Raw genomic sequence first — 15,211 nt, forward strand, 5'->3', positions numbered from 1 at the left:
GCAGACACTGAGCTGACAAATGCTTTTTGTCTGTGGAGCAGCCATCTGCAAAGCCATACAGAAGACTTCAGAGCCACCTCTCCTATTTTGCAGGTGGGAAAGGCCATCCCAGGTAAAGGGAATAGTTTTATCAGTCCAGAGAGCTCAGGTAAGTCATAGGTCTCTGCTCTCACTGCTGGGTCAATTTGCCAGAATGATTAAGAGATTAATTTCGTGGTCTGCCACAGACTTCTGGTGTGGCCCTGTGCAAGCCATGTAGATTTTTTCTTTACTACTGTGACCCCTCTTTGAAAAATGAGCATAACAGCACATTCACAGTTCTAGGATTAATTAAAGAGTGTTATTAAAGGCTGTGACACTGTTGTTGAGTACACCTAATAGGAGAGAGACAAAAAATACCACATTGATGAGGTCGGTGAATTTGAGCTATTCAAAACCACACTAATTTTTTTTTTTTTTTTAATCAAATAATTACTCAGAAGAGGTGGTCAAGCATTTATAAAGTGTCTGAGCTCCTGCTCCTAGAGGCAAAATTCCTCTGCAGCAAACATGAAGTCTTCGCAAAAACTAAAGATCAGATTGGATGAGGTTTACCCTCAGCAGAAATTAATTCGCATGGGACAACGGGCAACCAGACCCTCCCAGGAGAAAACTGGTGGTCAGTGAACACGTTGCTGGTGCTGACCCTTTTGCTGCTGAGTGTAGGCTTCAGGTGGGTCTCGAAGACTGGCTAAAGCCCATAGCAGGCTGCTGAGTGGCAGGGTGGGTCTGCAGACTCCTTTAGAAGCATACTCTCTCTGCCCCTAAGTCAGAGGAGTGGCGTGGTAAGAAGTGTGTCAAGTCTGAAGAGTTTCCTTAATCCTATCGATTTCCATCCTCTTCCAGTTCCTTCGATGTCCTCGCAGTCAACTGGGCAAACAGGGTGCCGAGTAGCACATGCTTCAAAGCATGGTTGTGCCTTTGCCACCCTCCGACCAACACTCCTGTTAGATTTGTGACTTGCAGCACCAGCAAGCAAGAACTAGCAAAACAGACCCAGAATTATGGCTTGCAAGTCCCGAGAACCTCAGGAGTGTTAGCTACTATTCGTGTGCACAGTATTTTCCCCTGAGTGAGCAATCCTGGAGCCAAGCCATCTATTAAACCTCTAATAAGCGAAGGAGCCCAGTCCATGGGTGGGTGACCTCTCTGCACCAGGGCTGTGAGCAACCCAGAGACAGAACCACTCGCATTTAAAAACCAGGCACTTACAGCCTCTTCGTTTATAGAGGCACTAGAACTTTGTAGAATACGCTTTCCTGTATTTTTTTTATTACATTTTTCATGTTGACACAGAAAGAGCAGAGGTGTGGAGCTTGTGGCTGACTTGCCTGTGGCAGAGCCAGGAACACTAGTCTGTGGTCTCATCGTCCCAGACATACTCCACGGTTTGAAACAGGGCTTTAAGACTTTCCTGCACCCACCTGTCTGCTCATAAAGGCTTTTATACTGACCCCAGGACTTTCCACGGTGATGTTCTTGGCCACGCAGGAAGTGCTGAGAAGGGGAGCAGTTCCTGGTGACCTGTGGCATGGTGCTGGCTTGGTCCCTGCTCCACAGGGCTGGGCTGCAGGCTCCTGGGGCTGTGGGAGCTTGCTGCAAAGCTACATCCAGCTTCAGACAGGATCAGTTTCACTTGCAGAAAAATCCCGCTTTGGTAACGATTCATTAACACCTTGATTAATTACACATTACTTCAGCACAGGTAGGAACACTTGCTGCAGAAACAGCCAGTGCAACCATGCCCAGGGTATGGTGGCACCGCAGCCCCAGCCAGACCGGAGCATCATGCCCAGACATAGTACATGGTGATTTCTGCCTGGCCCAGGTGGAGGGAAGTCTGGCTTCGAGGTCTTTGGGAAAGCTCTGAATGCAAAATTTCGGGACCTGGAGTTGTATTTAGAAACAGTTAGCTCTGTTCTGATGGTATTTGGAGCTGTCAGAATTGACTCTCCATAGTTTTGCTTTACGTGCTACCGTGCCCTGCACAGGCCGTGTCACATACAAGAGGCACTCAGTGAGAACACAAACCCTTCCCTGCAAACCTTAATACCCACGCAGAGAGCTTAAAGTACTTTGAACTGTGCAGATATTGCCCCTAATTTTGAGGAATAAGGTTGACTCAGCTCTCATTTTACCCATGGCTGCCTTTGCTTTCAGCAGTAAAGCCTGCTCCAAAGTATTTCCATGGAGGATTTCAGGTTGGGGTTATGGGTGTTAATGTACTGCTTCTGCAGTGAAATTCAACACTGTAGCTGTAGTCTGGGGGCCAGGGGATTTCACTGCAGAAATGCTGTTTTCCCCTACCTGTCTGATTTCAACAGCAAACTCGCCTTCACTCCTCTAGCTAATCAAAAACCGAAGCTGATGTGGAATGATGGGGTGCCTGTTGCAGAGCAGATAGCTCCTCTCCCACCCTCCAGCGCCGGCCCCAGCACCCTGCCCGCCTCACCAGGCCCTCCAGAGCCCCTTGCCGCTCCGTGCCATCATCCATCTGTCTGTCCCTGGGGTCTCCATGTGTCACTGCAACACAGGGACAAGGCTGGGACCTGTGAGTATCTGGGGGGAGCACATACATCTCCAACACCCGTCCTGTACTTTCAAGAAAGCCACTGGCTCTGCTTAGAGGGGAAAAAACCCTGATATTTGGTTCATTTCGTTTTCACCTCTAAGTGCCTTTGATGTGAATGTAAGAGGTGGTACCATCAAATGCTATTTAAGAGCCAGTGCTCGTTAAATATTAGGATCAACACAGGGTTTGATTCACAAGTAGAAAGAAGATTCTGTGTCCTGAAGGAGACGATTTCCAGCACTTTTTGATGTATTTCGGGGTTTTTAGTTCAAACCTAAATTTTACATTAATGGAAAGTTACAGACGGCACCGGATGGTTTCTCATGGGAACAGCTGTGTTTTGCCGCTGGGCGATCGTGCTGCCCAGGCTTCACAGAAACCTTTGCTTCTGATCGCGCCGCTGGTTTCTATAGTTTGATATAACAAAAGAAGAGAAACAAGTTTTGTTTGCCCAGCAAAGTGACTGCGGCAGCTTTGCAGAGATTACGCTGTCAAAAGTGTTAGACAGGGGACCAGGTTTTCCTTCTCTTCTTTGCTCCTTTCCAAACAGCCCCTGCATCCATCTGCAATTAATTTGGATTTACCAAGGACACTGGAGCTGGAAAACATCCGCAAAAGCTGGCTGTTGTCCTGCTAAGACGCGCTGCTCTCTACCAGGCTCTGGGGAGCCCTAGGGGAAAACATGCCAAAGGGGGGGGCACTTTCACCCCCCAAGGGACGAGGAGAAGAGGGTGAGATGCCCCCCAGTGATCACTTTGAAGGAAAACTGTGTGCCCTGTTAGCAGCACAGCCCAAAACCACGGGAGGAGGGGTCCCCAAATACCGTGTAAATGACTGTGGCAGAGAATAAGCCCCACTGAGCACATGTTGTGTCTGCTTAGCTCATAGGCAAAATACCTCTCATAAGGAATAGCAATAGCAAATTAATTGGGAATAGTTGGAATTTGGATCCTCTTTTTCAGGCTTAAAAAGTGCCTTAAAAGCATAAGTTGAAGCTGAGGCTGCTCCCAGGGGATGGGGGGACTTAGCGTGGCCATGGGCCAACAGCCTGGGGACAAGTTTTGGCTGTTTCTGTCCAATAAATAATTCCTGATATCGGTGTAGGATGGAGGGGCACACAAGCAGGGCCTGCTGTGCTGCAAGTGGGAACACAAAGGTGGAAAAAAGCCTGTCCCTGGTGCTTTCCTGGAATGCATTTCCAGTGGGCTCATGTGGGCAATGCTGCTTGTCCCACGCACAGGCTGGTCCTGGCAAAGGCCACCCCGTTCAAGCCACTCCTGGCACCCCGATATCGGGGAGAGCCCCGGCGGCAGGTGGGGGTGGCAGAGCCTGAAGGCACCGAGGGGCACCTGCTTGGGGGCTTAATTGCTCTTCTTTTGTGAGAAAGGCCGAAAAATAAAAGAGAGAAAGAAAAAAAAACACAACAACAACAACAACAAAAAAAAAAAACCACAAAAAAAAAAAAAAACCAAAAAAAAAAAAACAAACCCAAACCTACTAATAAATACAATGTTTCAGCGGCTCAAGAGAGGTGGCTCCCCCGGCCGGGGCTGGGGGCAGGAGCTGGGCAGGCTCCTGGGGACCCTCGCGGGGGCAGCCGAGACCGGGAATGGGAAGGAAAAAAATATGTATTAAAAAGTCGTTGTTTTCTTCCTCTTTTTTTTTTTTTTTTTTTTTTTTTCCTGTTTTTTCTTTTTCTGCTGAGCATAGCCCAGCCGCCTCACACCTGAGCGGGGAGTGGCGGAGGCGGAGCGGCGCTGTCTCCTCCCCCTACTCCTTCTTCTTCTTTCTTCTTCTTCTTCTTCTTCTTCTTCTTCGCCCGTTCCCACCCGTCTCGCCGCTCTCTTCCCTCTCCCTCCTCGTCTCCCGGTAGCTGTGAAGGTCTGTCCGTCCGCAAGTCTGCACTCGGTGCCTGCTGCCCCTATGCTCAGCGCCCTGCGCTGCCCGCCCCAGCCATGTCTGTCGCGCAGCTGTACACCAAGGTGAGCAGGGCAGTGGGGGGGGAGGAGGGGGTTCTTCCTTATATTTTGGGGGGTTGTTCCGCAGCCATGGGGGGAACTCACAACTTTCCCCCCCCAGGCCCCGGGCCGGTGCCTGAGGAGCGAAAGGGGAACCCCCACTGTCCTCTCCTCACTCCCCGCGGGTCCCGGACCCTCCCGGCAGTCGGGACGGGTGTGTGTCCCCCCCCCCCCGCTTCGTCCCCCTCCCTGGGATTTCATCCGCACGGGTGAACGAGCGGGTTGGTTTTGGGCAGGGGTGGAGGGGGCGGCGGGGAACTGCCCGGGGGTCGAGGTTGGGGCGGAGTTGGCCGTGTTTGCTGATGGGCTCGTTACCGGAGCGGGTGGGGCGCGCAGCTAAAACTGGCTCAGCTTCCCCAGATCCCCGTCGAATTTTTCATTTCCCCTCCTATTCCTCAAAAAATCGGGGGGGGGGGGGGGGGGGGCGGGGCGTACGGGGGACGGACACCAAACCAGCAACCCAGTCCCTTACAACTGCCGTAACCGAAACGCTCCCGAGGCGCCCCGTTTCCAGAGCCCGTGTTTGCTCTGCAACCCCCGAATGTGCCCCCTCGTCGGGGGTACGGCGAAACGCACCCCTTTTGTCATGGCGGGGCGGGGGGGGGGGCCTCGCAGGGTGCCGAGGTGGCACCCAGACGTCCCCGTACCGTCCGTCCGTCCGTGTCCGTCCCGTGTCCCCCCCCCCCCGCCGCGCCGCTTCCCAGAGAGAAGCAGATATTTGCTCCTAGAAAGCGGCCGTTTCGAGAATAGAAATCTCGGGTGCTGCCTTTTAAGCGGAGCCTGGGAGCTAGACAAGATATTGCCTTCCCCGCGCCACCCTCTTCCCCCCTCCGCCTTTTTGAAAAATTATTATTTTGTGGCTGTGGGGTACCCGGGGAGGTTGCAGGGTATTCCCGTTCCTTTGCCAAAGTGGGCTGGGGATCCACCCCGCGCCGCCGGGACCTTTCTGCCCGTTTCCCAGCGAGAGGTTTGTGTCCGGGAATGTCTTTGCTAATTGACTTGCCTTCATGAAATTGCTCCCCGCAAGCCGCGGAGGCCAGCCCAGTACGGAGCGGTAACTGGTGAGGAGGGAGCCCCTCTCCCTGCGCTCTCCGAGGCTCCCCACGGGCGCTGCCGGCAGCCGGGGTCCGGGCAGTGGGCATGGGAAAAGCCGTCAGGAACGCCGGGCAGGGACTCGCCGAGAAAAGTGCTTGGCTTTAGAATGGTTTGTGCTGGAGGACTGTAAAGTGCCAGCATCCTCTACTGTAAGAAGGAGAATTTCAGTGCTTTAGATGCTTCCCGTGACCGTGGTCGGTGTGGAGATGCTGCCAGATTGGCAGCAGCCCTCTCAAGGCACCACTTTTTGTCTCCATGTCAGTCTCCCGGGTTTATCTTTTCTGCACATTTCTGCTTCTGTAACACATTTTGCTGACAGCTTGTGTGTAATGTTGCTAGTTTTTTTTTTTTTGACCATTGGTATCCAAAGGATGCAGGATGAATTGTGAACCTGGGGGCTCCTCCTTTGAACCTGTGGGAAGTGAAGCCTCCCTGGATTGAGCAGGGCTGCCAGCGAGCAGGCTGCCCTCCGTCCTTCTCTGGGGAGCTTCAGAAGCAATAGCTCAGGTTTGGAAAACCTTTTCCCCTTGGAAAGTCTGAAGGGGAGCACGAAGAAAGCTGTGGCTAACCTGCTCCCGTGTGCCAGCTGCAGCATCTCATCGGGTGGGTGTGTGGATGTGGTGGCAAGCATCCCTGGGGAGGAGGGAGGCTGGCTGCCAGCCCTGTGTTACACCTCTCTGGGCTGCTTGTAACAACCAGGTGTATTAATTCTGAACTTGCTGATCAGATACCTAACCTGTGCTGTGTTTTTATGCTAACTTGGTTAGATTTCAATTCCTGTTTGTCTGTTGAATGGGTGTAGGATGCCTGCCAGGGCATTGCTTGTGATCCTCTTGCTGTATAGGGACTTCTTGACAAGGCAGTTGAGAAGTGTTGGGGATTTGGTGATAATCTGTGTGTGTCATTAATTTTTAATTTATGATTAATAACAGCAAAGATGCTTGCTGAGAGCTGGTGTTTCACTGCTAGCCCTTCTGCTGGTGTCCGTCTGCCTTGTGGGGACATTTTAGGGAGCCAGCTGGTGTGGTCAGTGGTGGGGCCAGGGATGGTGCCTTGAACACACGTGGTTCAGCTGTGAGGCTGAGTGCTGGCATTGCAGTGAAATTTAGGGCTGTCCTGCTGGGTCGTCTTCTGCATGGGGCCTCTGGGCTTTGAAGCAGCAGGAAAATGTTTTCTGTGACTTTGGGTATATTAGAAAAAGAGCAGAGAAAGCTCTTAAAAACCCAACAGCCTTAAGATATTGAGCTTGATGGTGCAGGTCACTGATGGAGGTCCCCCCTGATGAAGCAGAGGGGTTGCTCTCTTGCCTGCTCTTGGAAAGTGTTAAGGAAGGTCCTGGTGCTTGCTTGCATATCACTTTTGTGCAGATGCAGGCATCCAGCCCGGTGGCCTGCAGCTCTGCTGGACACATATAGCTCATATATGGTAGAGGCCTCAGAGTGTGGTGGGGAGCAGGCAGCCAGCTGTGGGGGGGCTACCCCGCCCCAAGCAGTCAGGAGGTGGTGCACCCTCTGTGCAAGGCTGCCAGAAGATGCTCTTAGAGAGTCACTGGGCATGGGGGGGGGGGGGGGGATGTGAACAAAGGGAAGGAGGGGGAAAGAGTCTGGGAGGTTCGGTGGGGTGCCACAGTGCAGGAGATGACTTTCCAAGCACAGAGGTGGGGGCCTCCTGGATCACCCTGTCAGCAGGATGGGGATAAGGATTTCTGAGGGAAGGTGGGCAATTCGGCTCGCTGGAATCAATACAGCTGTCTTGCTAAAAGCCTATTGATCCCATGTGGAGGGCTGCATTAGCAGAGCCACAATGGTACCTCTCCCCGAGTCCTTCCTCCTGCTCAAACCAGGATGGGAAAAAACTGCTGGGGAGGAGCTTTGGAGTGACTGAGTGGGACTTCTCAGGTCCTCCCAGCTCTCCTTCCTGCTGGGCTGCAATGGGAACTGCTATGTGTTGTGTAGAGAGCCCTTACCTTCCATTTGATGCTTGCCTCAAGATCCCCTGGGACCCTGTGGGACATGTGTTTTCTTGGTGCTTAAGTTCATGCTTGTTAAGCCATGCTGATGAATTTCTTGTGTTAGGCTCAGCACTGCCCTGGGGAGCATTTAAACTGGAGAGGATCCCATCCTCAAAACACCAGCAGCTGTGAGTTGCTGGTGGGGTCCATCTTCATGTGATGTCTCACCTGTGCCCCTTTAAGATCAGGGGGGTGACTGATGCTTAATAGCCCCCATCGAACAAAAATGGTGTTTAATAGCCCCCATCAAAGCTGATAAATGGCTCTGCCTAATTATGATCATGAGAGCAGTTCCAAAACTGCATCAACCTTCAGGTACATAGGACCCTACTTGGGTAAATTGTTACAAGGAGACCATTGTAATACTTTTCTCACTCCCAGTGGAGACTTTGGGATTATCTGGGTTGTGGATTTTATTTCGTTGCAGGAGCAAACAGGAATTTAATGTGACTTATGTCCCATCAGGAGAGGAGCTGTATGGTAAAGGCTGCAGATCTGGTCCCTGAGCTGCTGGCAGCTGTGTGTGCAAGAGGACTAGGGGAGGTAGTGGTGTTGAGGACTCCCAGCTGCAAAAACCTGTTCTAGATGGAGACCGGGTGGAGCTCTGCCTCACCCCTGAATTGCCCAGTATCATTCTAAGGCTGCCTGGGGCTGGTCCTGCTCCTGCCGTGCCCCTGGGTTTGCTGATGGGATGTGCCCAGCTGCAGTGCTGCCTGGCCAAACTGGTTGCAGCTGGGCAGGGGGGTTTTCTCAAGCCCCGCTGGGCTAAAGCAGGGGGCAGAGGCAGCTCCTTGCATGCGATGCTCTTTCCTTCCTCCCCAGCCAGAGCCATCCAAAGAAACCTGGGGCTGATGCAGCTAAATGACAGCCAAAGTAACTGCAGTGCAATCCCCGTGAGCTTGTGAAGATGCTGTCATTACTCCCCGAGGAGATGATGGGGATGCTTTGCTCCTCTGAGCCAGGTGCTGGGCAGGACGGAGGGAGGAGACGGCCCCTGGAAGGTGCCACCTCCAGCAGCAGGTTGATTCGCAGCATTAAACCAGGGATTAGACTTGCTTGCATGGCTGGCCTTCATTATTGTAAGGTGAAGCTCTTCATATTACTAAAACAAATATAATTGGGTTTGCCTCTGGATGTTCTGCTCTCTTAAAGGTACTTCTTAAAATAGGTTAATTGTTAGTTTAAGTGTAGCCTCTGAACCTCATACAAAATAGTGCCTCCTGCTAGGTGAGGGCATAAGCTGTGCCTTTCTGCTCCCGGGGTGGTGTGCAGCTTGAGGGACGCTCCTCAGAAGGATTACAAGCTCTGGATGAGCAAGAAACCAGGGTAATACTTTAATTTTTTTTTTATTTTTTTTTTATTCACATTTTGCAAAGTGACTGTTACTTGCCAAGTATTTTTTGATAGGCCATATAACTTAATGCGTTAAAAAAAATCCTCTTCTAATGGCTAGTGTTGGGTATAGAAAACTCGAGTTCACTTCGAGTGGTTGTGTTAAATAAAGTAGCTGGAATGAATTGGTGGTTTCTGACCCTCGGGAGAAACTTTTCAAAAGCAAATAAGTATTGCCAGTGTGATCACACACTGATTGATTGACTGAACTGGCATAAAGCTTCTGGCATAAAACACTCTGGCATTTCTGAAAATGATTTATCCTTCAAGGCTTGGGGAGGATTCATCCTTAGCAGGTGCCTGTGTGATGGTTTGGGGTTGAGGATCAACTAGGAATAAGAGAGAATATTTTCTGTGTTGTGTCAAAACAACAAAAAAAAAAAATTCTGGGAGTAAGTGTAGGTGACATGGAAAATTTGGGATTCGGTCCCAGGACACCCCTGTGACCTGTGCTGCAGAGCTCCTGAACTGACTGTGCCATTTGCAGCTGCTTTTAGGAAAAGCAGGTTATACTTGAAGGTTTTGGTTTTTGTGTTTTTTTTTTTTTGTTGTTTTTTTTTTTTTTTTTTTAATTATTTTTTTATTTTAGATTATGAGAACATATCTGGGTCTTGCCACAGAGGGCAGGGACAGCTTGGAGGCCATGCTGGGATTTTTCTTCAAAGATGGGGCGATCTTACTGAAGGAGCCAGATCTGCTGGCATCCTTGGTCCCCACCCAGTCCTGCTCTGTTAGCTGCTGTGGTGGAGGAAAAAAATAATTGAAGTGTAAAATACTATTACTCCAGACAGTTCTCTGCAGCTGGGGACCTCTTTGGCTTCCCTGGGACGGCATGGAGAGTAGAAAAGCGAAGCCAAACTTGGGGGTGTAAATACCATTAAGTCTACTGGCCTTGAGTGGGTGCAAGGAAGGTGAGAGATGGGTGCTGGTGGCTTGGTGGGCATTTCCCTCCCTTGATGGGCAGGAGGTGTCCAGAGTTCACCCCGTGCTCTGCAGATGCACATGCCCTTGCGCCGGGGGCTTTAGGCTGCAAAAATAACTGCTTTTTCTGTTGGTGCAATTGTTCATCTCAGTTGTGCATTTAATATCACCTGCGCTGAGCTCAGAGAAGAGCCACAGAGCTAAGGAACCTGGAGCTCAGTGCAGGTGCTCAATGACTCTGGCAAGGCTTAACTAGCTTGATTCCTGCTTTATGCCCTCTTCCTGGTTGGGATTTGTCAGCTCGCCTTTTTTAAAAATTATTTTTAAGAATTCCTGCCCTGATAGGTGTTTTAAGGGTGTGAAATTGCGGAGGCAAATCCCAATGCACACAAGCTCAGGTGGCAGTGATTTGCTGGGTTAACTCCAGGGTGAAGGATGGAAACCTGGGGACGGCAGAGGGTCCGGAGCCTGAGGCAGCGTGTGGCTTGTGCTGGTTCCCGTGGGATGGGATGAGTTGGTCCTACCCTTTCTTACCTTAAGGAAGGGCTGTAACCAAGGGTGTTTGTCGCAGGCAGCCTGTCTGCTGTTGAGGAGTGTCTTTACAGGGGAGGATTTTTGTGTTGCCAGTCTTCTCTGCTGCCAATAACCAGGTGGAGAAAATAATGACCCTGAACACGAATGCATGCATCCTTTCTGATGATGAAGAAAGAAGGCTATGTATGTTTTTACCTTTTTTTTTTTTTAAATATGTATATGTGTGAAGCTGATCTCAGTCACGGTAGTGCAATGCAGTTCTAGGCATGTGGACTTTTTACATTAAACACTGATTAGTTTGTAGCTATGGCCAAAAACAAAGGAGTAGTGTACATTTGCCGCAATAGTTGTCCAGGAAGGAAACCAGGGGAGAAGCCTGACTTAAGCATGAAGGTGGACTTTGGACCTTCTGAGTTAGTCAGTGGTGTAATAAATAGCAGGTAGTATAGGTGAAACCCTGAGTGGGGTTTTTTGTGGTGTTACTGTCTGCTCTTTGACCTGTTCTGCAAACAGGCATTTTGCAGTGTTTAAAGGAACATCAGCATGAGCTACAATTCAGGTCAGGAAAATGTCTGCTTTTATTGCAGTAAAACCTGAAGTTTTGTCAGACACCTGAAATGTTTGCAAAACCTTTTAGTGAAGAATTGTCTATTAACAAAACTGAAAAAACTCCCTGTGATCTTTCTGGGTCTTGAGCTGGTTGTGTAAAGCGATTGTGCTTGTATGCCTCTGTCCTGCTGTAACAACCATCTTGTGGGGATGGGTTGGGTTTTGGCTTAGCTAGGTCCTCCAGAAATGAGTAGAGACCTGCCCAGAGATGGTGGCAGGGCTGGGGAGGACCAGGAGCTGGTGGGTGATGGGCTTCACGTAGCCTTCCTCATTTGAACACTCTTTAATGGGATGCCCAGGTCATGCTAAGCTCATCAGCTTTACTAATGAGGCTATTAAGAATTCTCTATTTCTGCTCTTTGCATTTCCTGTGGTATCCAAAGGGTTTGGAGAGGAATATCCCTACAGGAAGAAGCCTACAGCCTGGAAATGTGACCTTTTTCTCCAGCTGTTCTCTCCTTTTGTGCCTGATTCGTCCGTGTCCAAAGTCTTTTCCAGTCACCTGAAACCTGTGAGTCATGGGAGTGTGGGAATGGGTTAAATGTGTCAAAGGCTGGACTACAAGAACTGTAAGTAACATAGGTCTGTAAACCCTTAATTGTAGGGTATGGCCCCAAACCCCTGGCTTGGTGGGATGGTGGTGCAGCTCCTCCAGGATTGTGTGCTCCCAACCTGCAGTGCCACATTTTTACCACTTTTAACAAAATCCTGTTTGATTTAAAAAAAAAAAAAAAAAAAAAAATTATTTTCTCTTCCACAAGCAGTTTTTTTTTAGTACTGACTTTTAGTCCCCCACGCTTGTCCCTATGAAGCCGGTGGTGCTGTTAGGACACTCAGACCTGATCTGGCAGTTACAGCAGCTCAGCAACAATACCATGAAGCACGTCTTGCTGCGGTCCCCAACTGTATTTATGGTGCAGGGCCGGTTGTAGGATACCCTGGCTATGTCCTCCTTAATGCATGGCCATCACCTCCTCCTTCAGCCTGTGTTTCATGTTTCCTATGGGCATTGGTGGTGGTACCAGTGGAGTGGTTCTGCTGGGTGCTTGGTGTTGGTGTGCGTGGTGCTAATGTGGCTTGGCTCCACAGTAGGAGGTACGTGCTGCATCCACGTGTTCATCCTGCCTTTTGGACGTTCCCGTTGGCTGTCATCCATCCTTCTGCCCGCGAGTCTCCGTTTGCCATGTGCTTCCAGCTTTCTTCCTTGAGAACACGTCTTCTCCATGTTTGAGGTTGACCAACCCTTTCAGCTCACTCACCACCCTGCTGAACCACGGTCAGCCCTGTGGGCCTGGTGGGCTCCATGGAGGGATATCTTTCACTTGGTGGCTCCACCAAGGTGTGGAGTCAGTGCTTAAACCCAACTAATCCATACCTTCAGCCTTCCCTTGAGTAATCACCCAAGCTCCCTTATGATAGTCCCACCGAGGTGTGAGGTGCTGGTAGGAAGTGCTAACCACCATTTACAGGGCTGTTGGGAGCAGGATGTGTTGTGGATGAATCATGGCCACTACTTATCAAAATGACACGTTACATCTCAGGGATGTGTCCTGGCGAGTCACTGCTCTTCAAAGAAAAATGACCACTAATATATTTAATGATGGCTTTTCAAAATCATGAGGGATGGTGATGGGAATGTCCGGTTTCGTCTGAAAGCCCTGTAGGGATGATTTTAGGTGGCTCAGGCAAACCTCCGGCTGCGAAATCCCTGAGCGGGCTGTACATCAGCAGGCAACTGGGGCTGCTGACAGATGTCATGTCTTTGCAAAGGAGTGTTGAGAACTGTTTAAAAATGAAAAAATATACTAAAAATTCTGATCCCTATGCTTGCTGTGAAGCTGGTCCTTGGTGCTACACCCCAAGTGAGCAGAAAGTTGGTGTAAGCATATCTCAGGCAGCAAGTGGATGCAGAAATACCGAGATGAGGGAAGCTATAATTTTCAATCTAATTAAGCTGAGTAGCTCCCATGTGGATTTATGCTTCTTGATTTGAGCTCTGCTAACATGGGTGCTGTGGGTATTGCTGTTTTTTAGGCAGTGAGTGTGATGTTCATCTGGTGTGGAGGAGTGGTACCCACCGAGTGCTTTGGGGATGGTGTGGGTCTTGGTCCAGGGCACTTAATCTCCTGGTGGGTTGGGGATAGAGAGCTGGAGGTGACTTTCACATGGCAGTACTGGACTATGGTGGTCTTAGATAGGTCCCACATCTCCTGGTAGGACCGTGTGTCCTGTTTTAGAGACAAGGTGGAGGTTCAGGAAAAGCAGGTCCTGCTCCAGACTCACGTGGACCTCAGTGGGAGGTAGGTGTGGGTGTACTGGTGTGGCTCTCGCTAGCCTTTCCCATGGTCGTGGAGTGCCAGTTTCTTGCCTAGCTGATGCCTGCTTTCACCACCACGTTCACTGGTAAGAAATAAAATAACAAAGGAAATGAAATACCAAGTGCCTCTCGTCTGGTGCTTGGTTGGTGTCGTGTCACCATGCTGTCTCCTGGATTTCCTGTCCCTACCTGGCCTTGTAAGAAATCTCTGCTGGGATAGACCCTGAACACCTGCACTACCAACTTGGAGTTAATGGTACCAATGAGGCACGTTTTGGCTGAAGCAAGACCTTTAACACCACTGAAAAGCGCTTCAGGAAGCCGTGTCTGCACGGTGTGGTGTGAACATCTCGCCCGAGGGCTGGTGTCTCCAGGGACTTCATTCCTGCAAATATTAGGATTTTTTTTCCCCTCAGTCTCTGGTGTTGCAGAGATGCAGGTTGCTCTTCCTTTCCTGCCTGGCTGTGGCAGCTGAAATGTGTCTGGGGACATGCTGTTTGTGCCTGGATGGCTTTCAGGGGACTGAGGTCCCTGGGTGAGGGACTCTGCTTTTGAGCTGGACCTGCCCTTGGCTCTCACGGGGCATGTGTTTTATAGCCCTTGGTGTCACAAAGACCCCGTCCAGAGAGTTAGGAAAGTCATGGCTTGCTTTTGTATACCCTAGAAATACTATATTTGAGATAGCTTGCTCTGCTTTCTTTCTGCTTGTTTGATGGTGTTTTTTTTTTTCTTTCTCCCCCCCCCCCCCCAACATTTTCCTTTCTAAAACCTTTGTTTTAGTTTGAAACCTGGCCAAGCAAGGTGATAACTTGTTCTTCTGCTCTGACATGGAGGATAGAGGCAGAGCTCTTAAATAAAATACTTCCTTTTTTTTTTTTTTTAAAAAAAAATAGGGTGGGGAGGGTGAGATCTGAATTCCAGAAAATATTGATGCTCATGGTTAAAGGGATGGTGCTTTGGTGCAGCTGGTGGCAGGAATGGCTGCAGATTTCAGCTTCCCTGAGGGTGATTTCTGCTGCCCGGCTCCTTGCCTGCTCGCCGGGAGCTGCTTTGAAGCCTCGTGTGCTCTTGCAGTGCCAAAATAAACTCAGAGTTGAGGCTGTCAGAGCTAATCTTCATCCTTTCAAGCTCTGCCCTCCCCACTCCTGTTTTGGTGAGTGATGGCTGTGCTTGCACCCGGTTATTTTAAGGGAAATCCCTCCCGGGTGTGGGAGCACGGGGACCATCCCCGTGATGCCGAGGGACACGAGCAGTGCTACCCAGCTTTGAGAAACCAAAAATGCCATTTTCTCAACCCTCAAGGTGGGTTTAAATCACCTTTAGGGACTATACTTGCTTGAATCGGCGTTTCGGCACCTGACACTCCGTTCTGGAGAAGATGGGGTGGCTGAGGCTGCTTCGGGCTCTGCAGCTCCTCGCAGTCCCCAAAGAGCAAGCTGCTCCCCAGGCACTGCCACTTTCATCCCAAAGTCCAACATCAGGCAGAAAAAACACTGGTATTGCCCAAGTGCAGCCTCCTTGGGCCCTTCTTTTTGTCCAAGGAACAGTGTAGTACAGAAATCCATTTTTTTTTTAATATCTGTTTTCATAAATTGAGCATTATAATTGGCAATGCCAAAAAGTCAGAGTCTCCAAGGTGTCATTATGTTATTTTTATTTATATTTTTTGTAATTTTTCTTTATTTATTTTTTGACCGAAAATT

General features: G+C 49.9%; 1 protein-coding gene across 1 annotated transcript in view; it reads left to right on the forward strand.

The window, feature by feature from the left end:
• The first annotated feature begins 4,443 nt into the window (after positions 1–4,443).
• Positions 4,444–15,211, forward strand: part of MYO5B (myosin VB) — a 148,249-nt gene continuing 137,481 nt past the window's right edge. The window contains exon 1 of the mRNA XM_042804532.1: positions 4,444–4,593. Coding sequence (XP_042660466.1) covers positions 4,567–4,593 — 27 coding nt within the window. The 5' untranslated portion in view covers positions 4,444–4,566. The remainder of the gene's footprint in view (positions 4,594–15,211) is intronic.

The sequence above is a fragment of the Tyto alba genome, unplaced genomic scaffold, assembly GCF_018691265.1.
Source record: "Tyto alba isolate M040663 unplaced genomic scaffold, T.alba_DEE_v4.0 Super-Scaffold_42, whole genome shotgun sequence".
Classification (NCBI taxonomy): Eukaryota; Metazoa; Chordata; class Aves; order Strigiformes; family Tytonidae; genus Tyto; species Tyto alba.